This window comes from Exophiala spinifera (genome assembly GCF_000836115.1).
Source record: "Exophiala spinifera strain CBS 89968 unplaced genomic scaffold supercont1.6, whole genome shotgun sequence".
Classification (NCBI taxonomy): Eukaryota; Fungi; Ascomycota; class Eurotiomycetes; order Chaetothyriales; family Herpotrichiellaceae; genus Exophiala; species Exophiala spinifera.
The window spans coordinates 1,310,239-1,332,268 of record NW_015622518.1 but is presented as its reverse complement, the minus strand read 5'-3'; the positions used below and the strand labels follow the sequence as shown (position 1 = coordinate 1,332,268).

The 22,030-nt window shown below is 52.9% G+C and overlaps 7 protein-coding genes across 7 annotated transcripts; 3 read left to right on the top strand and 4 right to left on the bottom strand.

Annotated features, from left to right (window-relative positions):
* Window positions 1-2,283: 2,283 nt before the first annotated feature.
* On the bottom strand, window positions 2,284-3,242 carry PV08_08395 (uncharacterized protein; the record flags this gene model as incomplete). Its single annotated transcript, XM_016382721.1, has 2 exons — window positions 2,284-2,791; window positions 2,851-3,242. 2 exons carry the CDS (start codon window positions 3,240-3,242, stop codon window positions 2,284-2,286), a joined length of 900 nt encoding a protein of 299 aa, XP_016233424.1.
* A 1,983-nt stretch (window positions 3,243-5,225) lies between these two features.
* PV08_08394 (T-complex protein 1 subunit gamma) lies at window positions 5,226-7,404 on the top strand (the record flags this gene model as incomplete). The annotated part of the gene is made up of 5 exons (XM_016382720.1): window positions 5,226-5,330; window positions 5,447-5,573; window positions 5,636-5,702; window positions 5,755-5,963; window positions 6,014-7,404. The coding sequence occupies 5 exons, from the start codon at window positions 5,226-5,228 to the stop codon at window positions 7,402-7,404; spliced, it is 1,899 nt and encodes a 632-aa protein (XP_016233423.1).
* Window positions 7,405-8,334: 930 nt separating this feature from the next.
* On the bottom strand, window positions 8,335-9,996 carry PV08_08393 (uncharacterized protein; the record flags this gene model as incomplete). Its single annotated transcript, XM_016382719.1, has 1 exon — window positions 8,335-9,996. The coding sequence occupies one exon, from the start codon at window positions 9,994-9,996 to the stop codon at window positions 8,335-8,337; it is 1,662 nt and encodes a 553-aa protein (XP_016233422.1).
* Window positions 9,997-12,983: 2,987 nt separating this feature from the next.
* Window positions 12,984-14,180, top strand: PV08_08392 (uncharacterized protein; the record flags this gene model as incomplete). Its single annotated transcript, XM_016382718.1, has 1 exon — window positions 12,984-14,180. One exon carries the CDS (start codon window positions 12,984-12,986, stop codon window positions 14,178-14,180), a length of 1,197 nt encoding a protein of 398 aa, XP_016233421.1.
* A 737-nt stretch (window positions 14,181-14,917) lies between these two features.
* Window positions 14,918-16,677, bottom strand: PV08_08391 (uncharacterized protein; the record flags this gene model as incomplete). Its single annotated transcript, XM_016382717.1, has 5 exons — window positions 14,918-15,466; window positions 15,543-15,672; window positions 15,732-16,191; window positions 16,242-16,532; window positions 16,581-16,677. 5 exons carry the CDS (start codon window positions 16,675-16,677, stop codon window positions 14,918-14,920), a joined length of 1,527 nt encoding a protein of 508 aa, XP_016233420.1.
* A 709-nt stretch (window positions 16,678-17,386) lies between these two features.
* On the top strand, window positions 17,387-19,408 carry PV08_08390 (uncharacterized protein; the record flags this gene model as incomplete). Its single annotated transcript, XM_016382716.1, has 3 exons — window positions 17,387-17,619; window positions 17,673-18,331; window positions 18,402-19,408. 3 exons carry the CDS (start codon window positions 17,387-17,389, stop codon window positions 19,406-19,408), a joined length of 1,899 nt encoding a protein of 632 aa, XP_016233419.1.
* A 17-nt stretch (window positions 19,409-19,425) lies between these two features.
* On the bottom strand, window positions 19,426-21,566 carry PV08_08389 (phosphonoacetate hydrolase; the record flags this gene model as incomplete). The annotated part of the gene is made up of 3 exons (XM_016382715.1): window positions 19,426-20,669; window positions 20,759-20,918; window positions 21,138-21,566. 3 exons carry the CDS (start codon window positions 21,564-21,566, stop codon window positions 19,426-19,428), a joined length of 1,833 nt encoding a protein of 610 aa, XP_016233418.1.
* Window positions 21,567-22,030: the final 464 nt, after the last annotated feature.

Genomic DNA, 22,030 nt, shown 5'->3' with positions numbered 1-22,030 from the left:
CCACGCCGTTGGGAGGGCTGTAGAGCCAGCACAGAGCACCGATTTCGTGATTTCCAGGGTCTGCACAGGACACTGTCCGCAAGATTGTCTGTGGTGCATGGGTGGCACCCCATGCCGCCGACCACCTGTGTCACATCGCGTACTCACACCCTTGCAGGATGTGATGGCTGCTGTATACCTGGTTCTCGTTCGGATGTCGGTAGTCTTTCGGTTGGCAGAAGGCCAAGCGGCTATCAAGACCAGGCTTTTGAAGGGGATGGTAGTTGAGAGCATAGTTGTGATAGACTAGAACAAGAAAGCCTGCATGAGTTGAACAACGACCAAGAGAGGACATAGAGAGCGATTGGCCTTCGTGGCACACCCATGGAGAATGTCAAAATCCAACAGTCGCAAAGATAGTCCCCAATAGTGCCAGTAGTTCATTGACCGGATATGCGACCAGTAGGAAAGATGAATATACCCACCTCCAGTCTAGGCTAAGGGAATGGTGTTTTGATACGGAGCAAAGGAATTGCATGCGGGCTCGACAACGTGACGGGGGGCATGTAGATCAAAGTAAATGGATGAGCATGATGTCAGGTGTAAACTCCCGAAGGTAACAACTGAGCACATGATCCCATTGTAAGAGCACTGTTACAGCTGTCCGGGACTGCTGAAGAAAGCGGCCATGTTGAGTATATTGCATTTTTGGTAGATGTCTGTCAGGACCAAGTGGCTGGAACCGAGACTCGAGGATAGACGCCCAGCTGGGGAAGGAAAGTATACAGACCGGACACTTACAAGTCGAAGATTCAATAGTGAGCTTTGCGGCGTCCTGGAGCTCCTCTAACAAAGCAACAACAACGAGATTGGTTGGCACGAAGAAATAAGCTTGACTTTCTTTTCGCACGGGAAAAAGCGGCGGGCTGGCGGTGGAATATCGTACAAGGACCGTTTCGTAGGAGTCGGACCCGATAGCGGCAAAGGTGCGGTTGCTTTGCCCGAATGCGTCGAGTCCGAAGAATAGTCACAGACGGGAGGCGATGACGATGTGTCGACTCATCAGTACGGGAGAATCTTCTGCATCGGTTCTTGCACTCTGGGATCAAAATTCGACTGGGGTGTCGACAAGGGTCGCAAGGCAAGCAAGGGTCAGGTAAAGTTCAAATTTTCCCAACGCCTTTGGAAGCAGTGGAGCAGGACTTGAACAGCTGCACAGTGGCCAAGGGAGTGAAAGGATTTCTGGCCATGGCAGCAACCAGCGAGCTTGGGCCTGCTCGGAGGATGAGTACACAGATGCCAATGGAGCAGCGACTCGGAATGATTCCTATACTCGTAGTAGACGTGACCCAGATGGCGAACGAATAAAGGTGGCGTAGAGCAATCGTTGTGTTGGGTACTCCGTACGAGGCGTGAAAATTTGGACGAGAGTTCAGAGAAGGAAGCAGGACAGACGCGAACGAGGGAAGGCACTGGCTGGCTTGACTCTCGGACAAAGGATTCTGCCGAATCCCGCCCGCACAGTGCCAGGATTGTAAGTACCTAGAAGTTTTCAGCACCGACAGCGCCGGAGGCAACTCGCCCGAGGTACCAGCGACTCTACCTTTGTGCCTAGGAACCTTAGGTACCTCTAGGCGTCTCTAGGCACCTCTAGATACCTCGGGGTACCTACTACCAGCCTACTATAAGCACTACCAGGCACTGGGGGCCACTCTGCTACGGAGTCAGTTCTGCTGACTCTGTCCTCTAAGGTCCTTCTTCCTTCGGCACAGACTTCACCCACTCCACCTACAGACTTTTCTTCGCCGGCACGCTGTGTGCACGCTCGCGACTGCAAGTGATTTTTACTCTGGAGCACTGTGCGTACCCATACCAGTACCTAGTCATGCACAGTTCATTGGACAGGCACAGACGAAAGCCTCTATTCCATGTCAAGTAGCTCGGCCATACCCACGTTCCTGGGCAACTCGTATTCGCCTTCGACCTTCCCACTCCAGAGATCCAGCACCTGGCCATGAAAGCAGTCGGCGAATACCGAAAGATAACTCATCAGCGTCTGCAACGTGCCGAAGGTTTTTCTATGGCCGCTTCCAGAATTTCTCCGTCAACACAGATTGTTCCACTTCGACAGCGTGCCAGAACATACACGCAGAACCAGCATAAGCCCATGACGCGGCATCAACCAGTATGCATGCTACGCCGAATGCCAAACCGATGTTCTGGAATTCGCACCGGGACTTCTATGCAGGCTTGATTTTTTTTCGTTATCCGTTATCGTACATTACCATTCAGCATGAAATCTGTTCAGCCCTGGTTGATTACTCTCACCAATCCCACAGCAGCGCCAGCTGCAATCACGCCGACCACGAACATTTGCACTGCCCCGCCGGTGCATGCCTGGTAGTTGTCTCTGCCAGTCCAGCCACGTACAACGCCAGTCTTTACGTATCCAAAAACGAGCAACACCACTCCCATCAGTCCTATACTCCACCACAGACCGCCGAGAACATTGTCTTGAGCCACGATAAAATATGGAATCAGTGGGAGGAACCCGCCGACAAAGTAACTGATGCCTAGGGTGAGTGCTGACAGGTAAGGTCGTGCCGTGTCGGGCTTCGACGCTTGGAAATGGTTCTGCATGAGGAATTCTTTGAACATGGGAGCCGAAGCCTTGATGTGGTTGGCCACTCTCTTGGTTTCTTCGTCGGACAATCCAAACTGCTCAAAGTACTCCTGGACATAGTCTCTGGCGGCGTCGGGCTCATACAGGATGAGTTTGCTGCAGCTTCGATCAACGGCGTTGTATGACTCCCTGGAGACATGTCAATTGCTTCTGTGATTATGCTAGCCATAGGTGAGGGGACTACTTACATCTCGCTTTTGGCTCCGACATATCCGCCAAGTCCCATGGAGATGGCTCCTGCTATCAGCTCGGCCAGACCTCCCAGGATCACAACTCTGGTATCTCCCAAAGCCGTCAGGCCGGCAGTGAGCGCAAAGGGTACTGTGAGGCCGTCTGAAAGGCCCAGGATGGCATCCGATACGATGCGCGCGTCGATTCTAAAGTTCCACAACCGTGACCAGAATCCGCCTGTGCGAATTTGTGAATACTTGTCGGACCAGAAGGTCGGTACATGATCACCTTCGGCAGAGCCGACTGAGCCTTGCAGGGTTGATGTTCGTGACAGGAGGGGTCGGTTGGCCTCGACATCGGGCGCGGTTGGTAAAGTTTCCCGCTGTCCCAGTTGTCGTTGTTGGTTCATGATGGTATGATAATGGCCTCGCTCCGACTTGGATTCAATCAACCGACCGTCACGTTCGAGTTGGATTTCTTCGAGGAAACACTGGTCTTTGTACAAGTGACTGCCGGCGACTCCCTGAGGTCGCGCCTCGTGTAATATATTGAACTCTAGTGTCTCTCGGTGAATCGTTTTTGGGTTTGACAGTGTCCTCCTGAGCGGAGACTGGCCAATGGGAGCGCGGGGAATGGTCAGCTCGACACAGTGTCACTTACACTTTTTTAGCCACTTGATGGTCAAAGAACAATAGCAATTCTAATACAAAGACAGCAATTGGTCGTTTTCGTGCTCGTTGTAGAACTTGGAAGTCCACATTTTTGCTCACCGTTTATATAATTACACACCCTGCGTCGGTCTTTTCGCATGTCGGCCGTAAGAAGGACGCAGTCGGACAAACAGGCACCTAGTTTGTAAGTTTCGCGAGTCGTCACGATTGTGACTGCTCGGTCTTAAGTTAAATGTTGGTTGAACAAGCAGATGATGATGATAATGATGATGACTAGGAGAGGCGATGATCTCTCTGCTTCTCGGCGAGGATGATGCAAGCTATTTCTAGAACCGCATCCCAGAGATGTAGTTGCGACCACTGCCCGCTTCTGTGCTTCGGCCGATGTCGAAGCTTTTCTACGACTGTCGCACCACTTCACGAGTCAAACCGGCGATGTTTTTGCCGTGGGCAAGATGTCCTGCCATACGTACACAATGTCATATTATGCCGCTGCTCAATTTCCTCACTTTGGAGATGAGGTCGTTCAATGGCCGAGCAAGCCACCGCCTGTTCGGGGATTCTGCTGAGTCATCATGCCCTGCATCGTATGTGGGTTGCTTTGCCTCAATCCACGTACTGTACCTACATTGCTCACAGCCTTGCCACATTCTCACTCCTCGATATCTGTTCATGTGCACAGCTCAATGCTCCCAGCTCAACAGTGATATCTCTCTGGTCATAGTGCCGACTGACTGCGCCGCCTATATGGTTGGGCTCCGTCCAGCGTGCAAGGCTTCATCGTCTGTTTCCCCCATCACAGCGTTCGGAAAATCTATGTCAACGGTGCACTCTTTGTCTCCGCGTTATAAAATACAGCTCCCTCTGAGATAATGCTAGAAAGACCTCAGAATGGCCATTCTAGAACCATGACCGCGGGAGATGATCGAAGCATTGAGTTTGACGTCTGCTCTGGAGGCCTTTGAACTATCCGACTCCAAGACAAGACTCGTACCAGAGCCTCTCAATTTGAGCACATCCTTGAGCAAGCCAATTGCGAGCCCACCAGGAGGACCTCGTCAAGGGATTGCTGTGGTATGCTCCAAAACCGCTGAAGAGGTTGAATGATATTTCCTCAGGGTTTGTTATACGTTGGCCGGCACAGTCAAGTCATGGAGATCGGATGATTACCTGGTAGACACTGAAAGCCGCATCCATAATGAACGTTGAAGATATATGGACAGGTCAGATGCTCGCTTCTCAGCTTGTGTTCAGCGTTCCCAACCTTCCAACCAGGCTGCGGCGAGCCATTGTAGTTGTTGTAGCGGATCGCGAGCTTCCAGATGTCTCGTGTAGGAGGACGTGGGATGTTAGGAAGGAGATCTACCAGTCCAGGTTACCTGGTGATTGTCTCGTTAGGTTTGGAGGTCAAGTCAGGTCGATGCATTGTCGGTGCTGACTCGAGCACGGCATCTGGAAAGGTATTGCTATGCTTCGACTGGATGTGTCCACCAACGTCAACTCATGGTCTACTCGAGAATAAGCCTCGCCGTAACCTCCGGCTGACATAGATTGGGACCCTCTCATACTCGAACTCCCGGTCCGGGCCCGCGTGAATAGAGAGAAGCTGGAACTCACGGGTGTTCACTCTGAGCGGTTCAGAGATGCGAAGCTCTTCTACCACCTGATTTATCTAGGTGACATCCGGGCTTCGGATTTTCGGTCTCTATCTCTCCCTCACCATGGGAGTGATTTTTGACGCTGAGCTGGTTCAATCAACTGAACAAGTCGAGTTGTATCTTCGCCGCCAAGCCTTATGTAATTCTAACAACAACGACAACAATCTGGTATATAATTTCAAATGACGTCTTTTTCCTCCGTAGCATGCGGAATTATTGCATCGCCAGGAAATCTTTCACGCAAACAAGTCTGCCAACTCGTGCCCCTTGTTAACAACTATCAGGACTGTGTAGCGGGTCCAGAGGTCACTCCAGTCGACACTACTTTACGTTTAATCAACAACCGACCCTCGTCCGCATTCAACGAGGCCACAGGCCGACAGCACAGGCAAAATGCAGGCTCCAGTAGTGGTAATGAGTGAGCAATCGACGCAGCACGAAATATCTTGAGCGCATAGCTGACAGGATACTAGACACCGGAAGTGGTGAGAGACAAGTCGGACGCAAGGCCCAGATGTCCAATATCACGGCCGCAAAGACGTGAGTGACCGCAATATCATGATGCGGAGGCCCCTCATACTGACCGTCAAAGTGTTGCGGATATTATAAGATCATGTCTCGGACCCAAAGCGATGCTGAAAATGCTCCTCGACCCTATGGGAGGTATTGTCTTGACCAACGATGGCCACGCCATCCTGCGAGAAATCGAAGTTGCCCACCCCGCAGCCAAAAGCATGATCGAATTGAGCAGAACTCAGGATGAAGAGGTGGGGGATGGGACGACCACGGTGATCATCTTGGGTATGTCGTCAAACTTCCATGGCTGTTTCCCTGTACTGACGAGAACGCAGCCGGAGAGATGCTTGCGCAAGCCATCCCACAACTGGAACGGAACATACACCCTGTCGTAATCATCCAAGCATTCAAGAAGGCCCTCACAGACGCTCTGGCGATTGTAGAAGAAATATCAGTACCAGTCGACACATCCAACGACAAGTCCATGATCTCTCTCATCGAGTCCTCCATTGGAACAAAGACCATCTCCCGATACTCCGAACTCATGTGCTCCTTAGCCCTGAAAGCCGTCCGAACCGTATCGCAAGATCAATCCTTTTTCTCCAGCAGTGTTCAGACAAACGGCACTAGCAAACCTTCCACTACCACAAACGCCACAAGATCACAGGAAATCGACATCAAGAGATACGCGCGAGTGGAAAAGATTCCAGGAGGAGAGATCGAAGACTCGAGAGTATTGGACGGAGTTATGCTAAACAAGGATATCACACACGCTTCCATGAAGAGGAGGATAGAGAACCCCAGAATAGTTCTGCTGGATTGTCCTCTTGAGTACAAGAAGGGGGAGTCACAAACGAATATCGAAATCACCGACGAGGATTCATGGAACAAGATCTTACAGATTGAAGAAGAGCAAGTAAAGAAGATGTGCGAAGCCATCCTCGCCGTCAAGCCTACCTTGGTCATCACCGAGAAGGGAGTGTCAGATCTGGCCCAGCACTACTTTGTCAAGGCTGGCGTGACGGCATTGAGGCGAGTACGGAAAACAGACAACAACCGTATCGCACGAGCCACGGGCGCCACGATCGTGAACCGGGTCGATGACCTTCAAGAGTCAGACGTGGGCACAGGTTGTGGACTTTTCGAAATTGAGAAGATTGGCGACGAATACTTCACATTCCTCACAAAGTGCAAAAACCCGAAAGCCTGCACGATTCTCCTCCGCGGACCTTCAAAAGACATCTTGAACGAGATTGAACGGAACCTACAGGACGCCATGTCGGTCGCCCGAAACGTCATGTTCCATCCTCGACTGTCTCCCGGTGGCGGCGCGACAGAAATGGCCGTGTCGGTCCGCCTGGCCCAAAAGTCCAAGTCCGTCGAGGGCGTCATGCAATGGCCTTACAGGGCCGTAGCGGAGGCGATGGAAGTCATTCCTCGAACACTGATCCAAAACGCCGGAGCCAGCCCGATCCGCATACTTACCCAACTTCGCGCCAAGCACGCTGAAGGGAAATCCAGCTTTGGCATCGACGGCGATACCGGCAACGTGGTGGACATGAAGGAGTACGGCGTGTGGGAGCCCCAGGCGGTCAAGACGCAGAGCATCAAGACGGCCGTGGAGAGCGCGTGCTTGCTTTTGCGCGTGGACGATATCTGTAGCGCAAAGAGCGCCCAACAAGCTGGTGGAAACGGACTGTCCGCGGGCGCTGGTGGCGAAGACTAACTAACTGGCACGCCACGAAATTGGGCGTGATGTCAAGGGGCATATGATTCTGTACGATCATCATCATCACATATGTGCGTGCGTGCGCGGGTGCGCGCGTGTGTGCATTTTCATCGTGAATAAAAAGAATTTAGAAGAGAAAGAAAAAGACGACAGGCCAACCCTGCTCACGTACCTTACCTACCTATTTACCTACCTAGGCTACCTGTGTATACCCTTTTGAAAATCGAGAATACTCGATGGGTATGAGAGAGTCCAAAACAATATCCAGATCGAGTCTCGCTATGACCTGGACTGCAGGGGCTGATGATGTATCTGGTCTTGTCGTGTCGAGTCACGTATAGGTACCTACCTACCTACCTACCTACCTAAACCTAAGGTACCCAGGACGGTAACCGACCGTAGGGCTTTTAAACCTACCTAGTTAAGTATTGCGCACATGCGTTCGCAGAATACTACTTCTCGACTCTAGTAAGGTACACAGGTAGTGTACACACCGTAGGTGGTGTAACTTTGGACAGACACCACCCAAGGTCAGGTAGGTTTTCTTTGGGATCGTAAAAGTGCATTATAGATAGGCATGTATGTACCAGTCACGTTGGTCTGACAAGTAAACTACCTCCCTGACACACGCAGAGTAACTGTCTACCTACCTGATCCAAACAACGGTTCGTCTCTATCCAACACGTATCCAAAATCCATGAGTTTGAGGTCTCCGATCGCAAAATCCATCTACTCTATATCAGGTCAGGTAGGTAGACACGACTTTTTTTTCCTGGGTAGGTACCTGCGAGGGAGGAACTTTCGACGCGGTGGGTTCGCTTGTGTCTTGTGGCATGGATAATGGTTTGCTCGCGCCCGATGGTACCGCAGGTGTTAATAATGTAAAGTGAGGTGAGGTCAGGCGCCGGGCTCTCTCCCTCTCTCCCACTATTCCTCCTCGCTGACTTCGCTCTCGTCATCCTGCACACCCATGCCGATGCCCAACCCGACACCGTGTCCGGCTTGTTCGTCGTCTTCCTCGCCGAATGCGGCCTCGAGCGCGGCCTCGAGGAACCCTTCGTCGTCTTCATCTTCTGGCGCGGCCTGAGGAGGGGGAGGAGCTGCTGCTGCCGCTGCTGCCGTTGCAGTCGCATGCTGTGGTGATTGTTGAGAATCATGTTGCTGTCGCCGTTGCCGTCGTTCGTCGTCTCCCAGCTTCGACACATCCCCTCCGATAGGCACACTGGATTGTTTCTCCTGCGGACTGCCCAGTTCGAACTCCTCGACATCACCGTCCTCGTCCGAGTCGGCTTCGATGTCTTTCATCCTCATATCCCCGTCCCTGTCCCTGGCTCCGGCAGCGGTGCCGGCGCGACCGTGGGCACTGTCCTTGTCGTTCGAACGAGGCAACCCTCTAGTCGACGATGACGGCGGCTTCGCGGCGTTGGATGATACCCCGCCGATCGGGGTGCCCGTGTGGCTGCGGAACATCTCGGGATCAACACGTGCGCGGCGGGCGCGGTGGTCCTCGGGCGGTGGACTGCCCATGTCGATTTCGAGGTCGCCGTCGTTGTCGTTGATGATGATGTGCGGCGACGCGTCGGTTGCGGCCGATATATTGCGCGAGTGCTGCTGGTGAGCTTTGCGCGCCGGCTGGGCGGAGGACTTGGCCGTTTTGGTGGTCGAAGTCGGGGCCGGGTTCTTGCTTCTGGACACGGCTATTGTGGTGTTGTCGTCGTCGTCGGAATCCTCGTCGGAATCAGTAATCCGCGCTTTGCTCAGGGGTTGCTGGGTGGATGCTTTTGTCGCCGACGCTGCGGTTGCGTCGCGTTTCGAAACCGTCTTTGATGCACCACTCGATGCGCGTGCGCGAGGACGTTCAGGGCTTCTGTTGGCCTTATGCGGTGCTTTGGTGGTCGGCCGGAATTGTGGTGTTGTGGGTTTGAAGCGGCTGGAGCCTGGTACGGGCGTGGATACGCCGCTAAGGGGGGTCATGCCGCCCGGGTTCGGCGTCCAGTTCCCTTGTTGCTGCGAGGATTTGTCGATGTTCTCGCGTGCCTCGGCGAGGAAGTTTCGAAAGTCGTAAGGGTTTGAGGGATCTGGTCCTTCATCATTAGGTGATGGAGGTGCACTGTTGTCGCCGTTGGCTTGTGATGAGTGCTTGGAGGGCTGTCTATCCGAAGATAGCTGAGGTAATTCTCGAGCGTCCTTGGCCGGCTGACCTGGGCCGGATTTGAGATTCATATCTAGAGATGCCGATAATGATTCAAGCACGAATGCTGATTTGGATTTGTCAAATACAAGAGCTAAAGAGGTCGAGGGCTCTTTGTTGGTGCCAGATTTGTGAGGCTGAAGAGTGCCTTTGTACCGATACTCTCCATCATCCGAGTCCTCCCCCTGCACGACAAGTGAGTATTTGTCGCCGGACTCGGTCAACGTGCTGTCTCGTGACTGGAAGCCGGCCTTAGGCTGCCAGTTGTAGCGTATGTTAATGAAGCTGTTCGAATTGCCGTCTTTTTTTAAGCTGTCGCCCAAGACGATAGGGTACTCTCCCGGACGCCGTGGGTCGACGACGCCCGGTCTTATGGGGTGCATGGCCGGCGAGGCCATGACCGACTGCTCCGTCAACCCTGACAATGCCCTAACCGACCAACGGTCACTGTTTGCCAAAGTCCGGAGCTCTCAAAACGTGTTTTGGACACGGCCGATATTGTGGTTCCCACCAACCGTTTGTTTTGGTTGTCCTGCACAAGGCTGAGAAGAGATGCCGAGGTCTTGTGGAAGTGTTTCGAAATCACCGAAAAGGAAGAACTTGAGCTAGGGTGTCTAACTTGGTAGAGCTCTAAAGATATCGATGCTTTGCTTAATAAGTGATAGAATGTCGAACAAAGGGGTGATGATGGAGCGAAGGTTAATGATCTCGATGGCGCGGTCCAGACTCCAGAAACTCCGCATCGGGCTAATCTTCCGGCCGTTATTAGCATCCATGATGGCCTAACTAAAACGGGGCTAGTGAGGCTAATCTCTCTTGTCTCGGATCGTGCGTTTGACCAAACCAACCTCACATGCTCGAAAACCTCAACGACTGCACCCATGAGAACACGGTTTGAAGCCTCTCAGCAGGTGCATCCGCCGTCATTTCGACCGAATGTCTGATTTTCTCTTCTCTATGCAAGTTCAAGGTTGCACAACTGGGCGGTACACCACATGCAAAGAGTTTCGATGTCTTCAAAACCACGTTTGGAGTTTCCAGGCTTAAGCCTTTCTGCCCACTCAGCGCAATCTACAATCGCTTAAAACCATCGCTTGTGCCAATATCTGCCAGATTGAATGCTAACATCTGCATGGCTATCTCAGCCCTTTCGATGTTGTAGCCGGCCGGAGTTCTGCTATTGCACGAGCCAGACACTGACAGAACTCGTCCAAGGGAGAATTCTAGTCGTCATATGCCAGATACACCAGTTCAGAAAAATCGACGCGACAAATTGCCCGAGTCTGCACGCCAAATGAGTTTACCAGAGTACCGGAAGCTTGTCGATCCTCTCACATTGGGCTAACCGGGTCTTTTTCCAGCGGCGTGACCAGCGATGTACCGGTCTATTGACAGTAAGCAGACCGGTGAAATTGGACTAGTACCGGCCGCGGACGTATATGGTTATAGGTGGATGGAACCGATGAGACGCCGAGGACTCTGATATCTCACCTGGTCTTATGTAGTATCGGGTTCGTCCAAGACTTCAACGTTAGCCACGGCTATTCAGGAGCCATACCTATCCTTGGTCCATGCGTCCAGGGCTTTGTTTCGAACTCGACCGTTGGAATGAAAGCATATCGCCAAATCCAAGATTCCTTGAATTCCTGTATTCGTTCTATCCTGCCAACCAGATAGCGTTATCTCGACACGATGCAATGCTCCAGACTTCTCACACCGTCCCTACAAAGTCTATGTAAGCAAGCGGAGATTGCTCGAATCTATGAGGCGGAGAAGCTATACTGAATGGAATACAAGGAATAGCCTGCTTTCAGATCAGGGAAGATTGCGATTGAAGATCTTCTCGGCCGTGGAGGACAGCGAGGGAATGTTGCCGGAGCCATTCGAGGAAAACGCGGACAGTACAATTGCTTCGAAACCCCGCCTGGACGCAGCTCTGCAGTTAGTTAGAGCCTTCACGGCCAGCAATCAGTCAGCCCGTGGGCAGAGAGTTGCCAACCGTCGTACTTATGTCTCTCAGCTTCAAGCGGCTGACATTGTGAGGGTAGTTCGAAATGAGCTCTTCCTGCCTTAGACACATACGGCGCGGTGAGAGGTTTGCTCACTCCAGATGCACAGACAGCTAGCTGATTCCGGGACCCGACAGAAGTTCGGTCAGCTGCACGCTATTCTTTCCACTCCTCGTTTACACAACACTTCCAGGTCGCTTGACACGGAATGACGCTGCTCGCGAAAAGCGGGAGTCGGCTCTAATGTTGGCCGATCACGCCTAACCATGCGTCAGGAAGGCATGGTACACACAGAAAGGAATGATTGCGATTCCGTCGACCGGATTGGAGTCATCACCGGGAGCGCCAGAATCTCTGCGGGTGAACGAGGTGCTCTGGTCCCTTGTAATATTAGGCTAGAAAGCTTATGTGAGCTTGGCTCGGCTTAGCAGGTCAATTAAAATATCCCACAAGGTTGGGTGGCCTTGCATTACCAAACGACCAGTGCCATTTTCCTTCCTACCGGGTGTTCCGATCTGGTCTATGTTTGCTTCTTCCTCGCCCGACATCTATTTCTGAATGGTGTGCGACTTGGGAGTCTGCGGCCACACAATATCGACGACATGGTGTTCCCATCAGATTCCAACGATGGTGGGCTGTTCGGTGTGTCTTCGTTCAGTCATCCTCACCTGCATACCCCCAGTGCCGACAATCGACTCGTCCACCGCCGTTTCTGCTGACCAGAAAGTGGATTGTGGGGGCGCAAGGGCACTCGAGCTCCCGCACCAGGCTGAGGATTTCGGCAGTGATGATGCGGAGTACGAGCGGGCAAACTACAGCTCCGCTGAGCACATACCGTTCTCGTACAGAGCCAAAGATAGCCAGTATTACTAACTGCGGCGCTCCAGACAAGCTTCACAGAAAGCGTGGCAGAATAACCGATCTTGACCTCCGAGTATATTGCCTGATCCTTCCAATTACGGCTTTGCCCCATGGACTCTGCTCTGAATGACAACATACTCGGGAAGCCTGGGATGATGGCCTGAAAGTACTCAGACACTGCCAGTAACGGGATAGGTACAGCAACCAATTTGATCCATCAGGGTCGTCAGCATGCGCCACTCATACCATCAATGTCGTGTTGTGGTTAAAGGTAGGCTTGGTGAAATCGCGTATAATGCGGTCGCTCTCTGCTCTCAACTGACCATGTTCATTCCATATTGCATCAACTAACTCAAGCATTATTTCCTTTGGACATTCTTTTCCAAGACTTCAAATTTTAATAATTGGCTAAGCCACTCTTTACCAACTTGTCCCGTTCGCTTGACAAGTCTATTACATCCATCTTGCTCACCACTGTCTAATATCTGCATTCCACGAAGATCTACAGATCCATAATGCGTTTCTCAACAAGCCTCCTAGCCGGCGCTGGCTTGTTGTCAGCTGCCTATGCCATTCCCGTCGCTTCATCAGGCTGGGGTGAATGGGAGGGACAAGGCAATGGCGCAGGTGGTGGCTACGGTCCAGGAAGCTCTCAACCCAGCAGCACCCCTGCTCCGCCACCCGCCGGTCCCCCTGCACCCCTCAAGTCAGGAAACCCTTTCAGCTTCCCTCTATCCAATGGATTCCCCAACCTGAGCCCCGGAGCACTTAACGCCACCGCGATCCAAGCCCATGGCACCGAACCCAATGGCGGCGCCCCGACCGGTCTCGCCGCCGACGACCTGACGAGTGTCAGGTTCATCGCGTTCAACGAGCTCTTCGAAGTCGCCTTCTTCACCGACCTCTTGTTCAACATCACGAACAACGTGGCCGGCTTCACCATCGACGACCACAACACCCGCCAGCTCGTCATCAACGCCATCACGGCCATTCAAGCACAAGAGGAACTACACGCCGACAACGCCAACAAGATCCTCGTTGCCAACGGCCAGGCCCCTATCCAGGCGTGCCAGTACAAGTTCCCGTCGGCCTCGCTCGACGACGCCATCGCCTTCGCCAAGACCTTCACCGACGTCACCCTGGGTACGCTCCAGGACGTGCAGCTGCACCTGGCCAACAACAACGACGACGGCGTGGTCCCCGTCATCGGCTCCGTCATCGGCCAGGAGGGCGAACAGAACGGCTTCTTCCGCCTCTTCGGCGGCCTCATCCCGAGCGAGCTGCCCTTCCTGACCCGCTCGACCCGCGAATTCGCCTTCAGCGTCCTCAACCAGGCCGTCGTCGTCCCCGGCACGTGCCCGAACGAGAACCTGATCGACCTTCCCATCTTCCTGCCCCTGACCGTCAACACCAGCCCCATCCAGCCCAAAGACCAGACTCTCTCGTTCAGCGTCCCCGTCGACAAGTCCAGCCCGCCTTCGGGCCTGAGCCTCGTGTACATCAACAGCCAGAACGTGCCGATCGTCGAGAAGATCCAGAACGCACAGGTCGCCGACGGCGTGGCCACCTTCGACGCCTTCTTCCCCTACTCGGAGAACCTGCTCAACGGATTGACCATTGCCGCGCTGACGAGCAGCGCCGGCCCCTTCACCAGTGCCGAGGACGTCGCCAAGGTCACCATTGCCGGTCCCGGGCTTATTGAGATCCTATAAACACCCCTGATTCATTCCGGTTATGGTGACGTGACATTGATATTGTTGGGACGGAAATGAATTGGGAGCGGGTGGCTGAAGGGTCATTGTTGGAGGGTAAAACAACTCAAGGAACACGGCAACAACGAACCGCAGACTGCTTGCAGGACACGGATGTTCGACGGAAGGGGTTGACCCGAAAAAGACTTCTGCTTTATTGCTTACTACGGCGCTTTTAGTGTATTCTTTATTCGTAATTTGCGATCAATTTACATTCGTTTCAGAGGTCATTCGTCCACCACACGCTCCCATCATGACAGCTCAGTTGTGATCAAGTCTAGGATCATCCTCACTTGTAGAGGATACTGCAATCTCGCTCCTTTTTTTTTTTTTTTTTTTTTTTTTTTTTTTTTTTTTACCAGAGAATGACCAGCAGCCGCAGAGTAGAAGTGAATTTAAATTTTATCGCCGCACGAAGAGATTATAGAGATACGTCGTTACAGTTCTACTGGTCTATTACATGGTTCTCGAAGGCACGATTAAAAACAACAGCCCTACGACGACGGTACGCCGCTCAACGTGATGATTGATCTTCATTTCTGATATCCAAAGCAATGATATTCAGAGATATCCATCAAGGGAAGGTACGAGCGTCGAGATCTTCATTACCCTCCGTTCCCATTCCGTTCAAAACCCCGTTCCAAGAGCTGTCAACTGCTTCAGACGACCGACATATGATCATGTCGTCTTCCAAGTTCTTAAACCTCGACAGTCTTGGGGAAGATCTGATCGCGGCCTTCCAACTCGGGAGAAGCGGCAGAACTTGGGGTTCCGACGCTTTTGATGCCGTCGTCGTCACCATACAAAACACCACGTTCAATCTCGTCAATACTTCGTCCTTTGGTCTCTGGGATTAACAAAGTCACAGCTGCGCATAGAGCCATGATACCGGCGAGGAAGCCGAGAACGCCTGGGAGGCCGATGGCGTCGGTCAGAAAGCCGAACGCGAACGATGTGACGATCGCACCGGCTTTCCCTGACGCGGCAGCAATGCCGTGGGCGGTGCCTCGAACACGAGTGGGAAAGACCTCGACGGGCAAGAGGAAGGTCGTGACGTTCGGACCCATGTTCAGAACAAGCTGCGAGAGGGTGAAAATGGTGATAAGTCCTCCGGTGGAAGTGTGGTTGGATACGCCGGCCCAGATAGCATAGAAAATAACTACGCCAACGCTGCACCAGAATTGTTGGCTGACTCTGCCGACAAGGTCAGGGAGGAAGATGCCGACGTAGAAGCCAGGCAGGTATCCCTGATATACACACAACGCCATCAGCCTCAATGTATGCAGACGGTTGTGCCGGTCGATTGGTGCTTGGGGAACTTACAGCAGAAGAAACAATGATGTTGCCGACGGCCGTGTTCCACAGAGTGCCCCACGGCGTAGCGGCTTTGCCGTAGCCAATCTTTGATAACACAATAGACTGGTTCAGGTTGATCCCGTAGTATGCAATGTCGCTATTATGGAAGTTCAAAACATGGATCTCGTTAAGGGCTCTTCCAAGGGACAAACTCACAAGAGGAACCAGGCTGCACTGACACCAAATAGTACTTTGGCGTGTTTCCACTCGGAGAAATATTCTCTGAAATCTCGCCACTGCTGATGAAGACCACGCTGACCAATTTGTTTCAGTGAAGTCTCATTCGCGACATCTGGAGACTCATCAGCGCTGACAATTGACGGGCAGATTGTGACATGCATACATTTTTCATATGGTTTGCTCTCGGGCATTGTCAAGCGGAAGTACAAGGTACAGAGGGGAGGGACGAGGCCAATGCCAAAGAGCAATCGCCAGACCCATTGGAGGTGGCGGATGTTTTCCTGCACCGAGGACTTGAACGCAGCTAGAAGCACCAGGTAGACGATACTTGAAGCCATACTTCCTAGACCGATGAAGGAAAAGATTGATCCTACAAGTTTCGCACGGGAGCCCATCGGTGTGTGTTCAGCAGACAGAGACGAGGTCATTGGATAATCTGCGACGCATCAGTAGCTGCGGCGGGTGTTCCACCAACGGAAACCTTACCTCCTCCAGTGCCGAAGCCAGTGACAATACGGAAGACAGTCATCCATGCAAGCACGCTTTGGTGGGAGATGTGGCCCCAGGGCATCAGAATGACCATCAGAGTGCCAAAGATTGTGAACATCAGTTCCTTTCCATAGATCTTGTGGCGTCCGAGAGCATCGCCAAAGACTCCAAAAGCCACTTGACCACACATCATGCCGATAGCGAGGGCAGACTTGATGAGACTTCCTGATAGGGTAGGAATTTTGTTTTTCTCATCCTCGAAATAGAGGTAGCCGAGCATTGGGACAACTGGAATGGATCAGAAAGGGTTCACTGTAGGGACGATGAAAGTCTCACCAAGTCCAATGCTGATGTTCAAGTATCCATCTCCGAAGAGGCCAACGCCGGCAACGATCAAGAATTTCAACTTAGAGAAGTACGATGAGCCCTGCATTTTCGGCGGTGATGTAAGGTGTACTGTGACAGTGGCAAGTTGCGAATGTTGTTTCTTATGATCTGTTCTCCGTCGAAGATCGCGGCTGGTCTCGACTCGACTCTGCTGAAGCGCCTTGTCGAGTTGCAGCTTCTCAGGCTTGACTGACTCTAGATATACCAGCTCCCTGTCATACAGAGGGTTCACTCAGCCTTGTTCGACCTCGGGCCAAGCCCCGTCGCGGCATAATGAGATCTCAATAGAGAAGATGGCTGATATGCGAGCAACGAAGACCAAAACGAATGGAGTTTTGGATGCTCAACACGTGCATGGGTTGTTGAATGAGGGAGACCATTGAGAAGATCGAAGGCAAAACGTGAAACAACTGAGACGTGGTTTTCTGCGGCATGAAGCCCGCAGTCCAGACCTGCACGCTGCGGTCGACTCCGTTCTCCAGATCGGAGGTCGAGCGACGTCCAGGGCGGGCAATAGAGACAATCTTGGTGTTGGTGGTACCCGGAGGTGGAGGAAAATAGTTGTTCCGCTGGGCCAATGGGCGTCGGGTCATTCGCACGTGCAGGGCTGGATTTTTGGCTGGTGATTGGCCAACGCCCGACGACAACATCATCACCTCATCGATCCCGCCACGAGTAAGTCCGAGTCATCACATTCATAGGCATGGCTGTCATCGCCGTCTCATGCGCCTACAGCTAATTCTGCCCGGATCGCAATGGAGGCCGACATAGAGGTCGGCGCATCCGCCGCACAGGCGCTGAGGGAGTCTTTCGGTGACCGCAAGCCCATCGACATCAGCCGGAAGATCACGGCCTGTGTGGCCTGCCGGAAACAGAAGATCAAATGTCACATGACCGATGGCACACCGCCATGTACGCGATGTAGGAAAAGGGGCTTGTCTTGTGTGGTGAACAGGAGTCTACAGATGCTCTTAGAGGGCGATGTGGCGTAAGTGAAACCCGGCCGCATAGTTCGTTCAGGACTGACACCGGTGCCAAAAGCTGGAAGGCCACCATTGAACAGAAGCTACGACAACTCGAGGACAACATAGGCAGGCTCAACCAACAGTGCAATGTTTCCGCGTCAAATGGTTCGACATATGTCAGTCCTCAGGAAAGCACGACACCGGCTCAAATCCACGGAGCCATGGGAGGAGCCATAGCCGCCCCAGCGCAGCACCGTCATCTACAGGAGAAGCAACATAATCAGCAAAGCTGGGAAGTTGTCATGGACTTGAACAGAGGGCCCGGCGTCGTGCCTGCGTCCGTCGTCTCAGAGGTCTCCGACGCTTCGCCGAGTGCCTTCCGAACCCAAATGGCTGGTGAGTTCGACATCATCCATTGCGGGGTGATCAGCATGGTCGATGCCGAATCCTTCTTTACGCTGTACTATCAACGGCTGGATCACTTCCTTTACAGGATCCTGGACGAACATGATTCACTGGCAAGCGTTAGAAAAAGCTCGCCTCTTCTGACGGCTGCAATCTGTGCCGTTGGAGCCCTTCACACTCCGTCCTCGCACTATCAAGCATGCTACCAGCATTTTGTCAATTTGGCTTCGACAAGAATGTTCTCAAAGAGGAACACTCATGATGACGTGAGGGCTCTCTGCATTGGTGCATTCTGGTTGAGTGATATTTCGTGGACATTGGTTGGCACAGGTAGGCGCCCACTGTCCCACCAGGCGTCTGACCTCATGGAAGCCTTGCTGACTGAAGCGACCACCCTCAGCCGCCCGTCTTGCTGGAGAACTGAACTTACACCGATGTATACCCAAATCTCCGCATGAGAAAAGGGCTTGCTACCTCCGCACACGTCTCTACTACCTCGTCTTTGTCTGCGACCATCATTTCTCCATTACGTACGGGAGACCACCCCTGACCCGCGACTTCGGCTCAGTCACTCCGCCGAGTGAATTCCTGAAATCCGATTTTGCCACCGAGGAAGACTCTCGACTGGTGAGCCAGGTTGAGATCTGGACCATCACTACTCGCGTCTTTGACCAGTTCAGCCTCGACCCCGAAGCTCACTTGTCCGGGCATTTGACCCCACACATTAGACGGCTGAGTATTGCGCTGGATACGTGGAGAGCAGACTGGCAGGAACGCTTTGGGTACAATTCTTCGGTCGGTAACTACCCCCGCAAAGGAGTTGGCTTGCACTACCACTTCGCAAAACTATATCTGTGCTCACATGTGTTTCGGCGGGCGCCTTCACCCAATGACGAGCAACTCCATCTCGACTCCGACCTGGAAGAATTTGCGAACATGGCCATCCACTCTGCAACCTCAATCCTAGCTGTGATCGTTGCAGATCAGGAAATCCAATCCTACATTCAGGGACTGCCTGCGTACTTCGACACTATGATCGCATTTGCATTTGTTTTCCTATTAAAAGTTACCATCAAAAACCCATTGAGCCTTCGAATCGACAAAGAACCCATCATGGAGACTCTGGAAAGCCTGGTGGCAGTGCTGAAGAAAATTACAGCAAGCATGCACCCTCGGCATTTGTTGACAAGCATCGCGAGCAGCATGCAAAAGCTCCTGGAGCGCTTCTCACAAGGAGAGGTCCCAGAACAACCTGTGGCTCCTGCTGGCCCATCTGTTTCCTTCAATCCCGACACCCAATGGTTGAGTCCGACGGATGCAATGTTTCTTGAAAATTACGACTTTCTGTACTCTCCTGGCGCGGAATTTAACTTCGACTTCGACTTCAACTCAATGCAGACACATTAAGATTTCCTGCGATCTACTCAGTAGTTTAGGAGAATGTCGAAAATATCGTAGTTGTGCCACTGTCGATCACCAGATTGGTTCTTGGTTGGTAGAGACCTCAGCAAAGGAATTTGTTGTTCGGAAAGACCGCCGTGCGATCGGAGTCGGTGGCCTTTCAGATTCGCAAAGTCGTGCTCCTCCTGCCGGCTGCCTATCACGGCATTTTTCACTGAGACGACGACAAAGTCGCCTTCGCGGTCCAGCGGCATCTCAAATTGATCGGCCGCCGCCTTGCCGTCGAGAGCAAGCATAACTTGTGAGAAGGTCCTCGTGAACTCGAGCACCTCTTCAATCGGAGCGGTGGCATTCGGATTCAAATGCACGCGCACGAAGGACCCGAGCGCGCCGTGATGTTTCACGAACGGGTCAGTGATGGGACAAATGACCCTGGCAAAGTCCTTGCCGAACTTGTTGTTCAATTCCGTTTCCAAGAACAAGACATTGGGAGTGCCATCTTCGTTGCACTTGTCGCTCATTCCGTGGTCGCCGGTTACTGCAACGACTGCACCGAGTTCAATGAGTCTCCCGATGCATCGATCAATTCCGGCCATGAACTCGTTCGCTTCTTTGGTGCCAGGAGCGTACTTGTGTTGTACGTAATCCGACAATGTCAGGTAGAACAGATCGGCCTTGTCCTCCTCGAGAAGCTTAATTCCGGCTTCGAGCACGAAAAGTGACAAGTCACCAGAATACTGAGTTGGCGTGGGCCGGCCAAGCCATTGCTCAACGTCCTCGACGCCGTTGGCTTCTTGGGTGCATTTGTCGGCGTACTGTGCCGAGAAGCAGACAGCGCCCGCGTCTTTGAAGTCGAGACCGTGGTTGATAATTGCTCTGAGCTTGTCTTTGGCCGTGACAGCCGCTACCCGCACACCTCGGTTTGACATTTGCTCGAGGATCGTCGATCCGCGGAGTAGAGAGTCGTCTAGAACCATGTGTTCTTCACGAGTGACTTGGTCCAGGAAGAAGTTACCGGCAATACCGTGCTTGGAGGTTGGTGCACCTGTGATGATGGAGACGTTATTCGGGTTGGTGAAGGATGGCATGGTGCAGTTTGCGACTGTCGAGAATCCAGACTTGACCATCTCTGCCATGTTGGGGAGGATACCATCGGAGATGCCCTGTGACAGATACTCGGGGTCGAACCCATCGATGCAGATTGCCACCGATGGTCGCGTAGGGAGTTTATATGTTCGGCCGTGGAGTTCAAATGCAGATCGTGACTCTAATAAGGCCTGATGAGGACATGATATGAATGACACAAGACTTGGGCGTAGTAAAAGACTGGGGTTGGGGGGTTTTGTTTAGGCTTACCGATTAAGCTTTTGGTGGCCATTTTTCCATAGTACTCTAGTGGGAGAGTCTCTTGGTTAGGAATCTTGGCCATGTCATCCCATCTCCGAACGGCGAGTTTGGCCATGAGAAGAGGATCTTTCTCTGCTTCGCGGACTTGGTCCTCGGTAAACGTCCCACCCTGGAGCAAGCGTTAGCGTAATTGTAGGCATGATAAGTCTTTTGTCACCCATCACTCCGCACACTGTGGTACATATAGCGCAGGGCAACCGAGAAAAAAACCCCAGACACGGGCGGCAAAACATGAAATAAAGGGAATAGAAACACCAGGTAGGTAGGTAAGTAGGTAGATAGGTATAGGGTAGGCAGGCAGGGCAAGGCTAGCGCCCCCTCAACTCACCTGAAACTTCAACGTCGTCTTGCTCGACTGGCTCAAGCCGTCGTAGTAGTCTTTGTCCACGGCAGTCAAGTACCGCTTCGCCATGACGTGGGCGCCGACCAACTGGCAGATCTTGTCGCTGAAGCCGAGCGAGCGGAGGTACTTCTCGCCCAGGGCCTCGTGGGACTCGCGGCCGACGTAGGTGCCGTTGGGGGCGATCATGGCGGGCATCCTGTCGGCGGCGGGGATGAAGCGGCCGACGTCGTGGAGCAGGGAGCCGAGGACCGTGTCGTCGTCAGCACCGGCCTCGACGGCCAGTTGGGCGCACTGCAGGGAGTGCTCGAGCTGCGACACCGCTTCGCCTATGTAGTCTGTGTGGCCTTGGGCGGTGATGAAGCCGAAGAGGTGACGGATCGTCAATTCGGCGTGGGTTTCGATTGAAGAGAGCATCGTGGGCTGTGTTGGGCAGTTTGCTGCACTTAAACCTGTACTCAATTGTACTTGCTTACTTGGGGGGGTACTGGCCGTGCAATGCACACTGTTGTACCGGGTCGGGGCGGCGTGTGTGTGCGTGCGTTCGTTCGTTGTTGCTTGTGGTTTGGGTGCTTGTGGAATGGGAGAATGGCGAGATTTGAAAAGCCAGAGGGTTCACCGTTCCAATATATATTATTCTATCGTTCGCCGATCGTCCTGAGCCTCTTTGTTGATGCTGGAGTGTTGATGGTTGCCTGTGAGCCTTCTTGATTTCAGAGGTGCGTCTGGCTGGGGAAGCGGATTGCGACCCGAGAAAGTCGGACTGCGTCGCACGAACTGATCGAGGAAACGCCCTGCCTGGGCGGGTGGATTCGAGACGCCCAAGAACTCCGAAAAGAAAGAAACCCATACTCCCTGGGTCCAGCTCCGTGGTGGTGGAC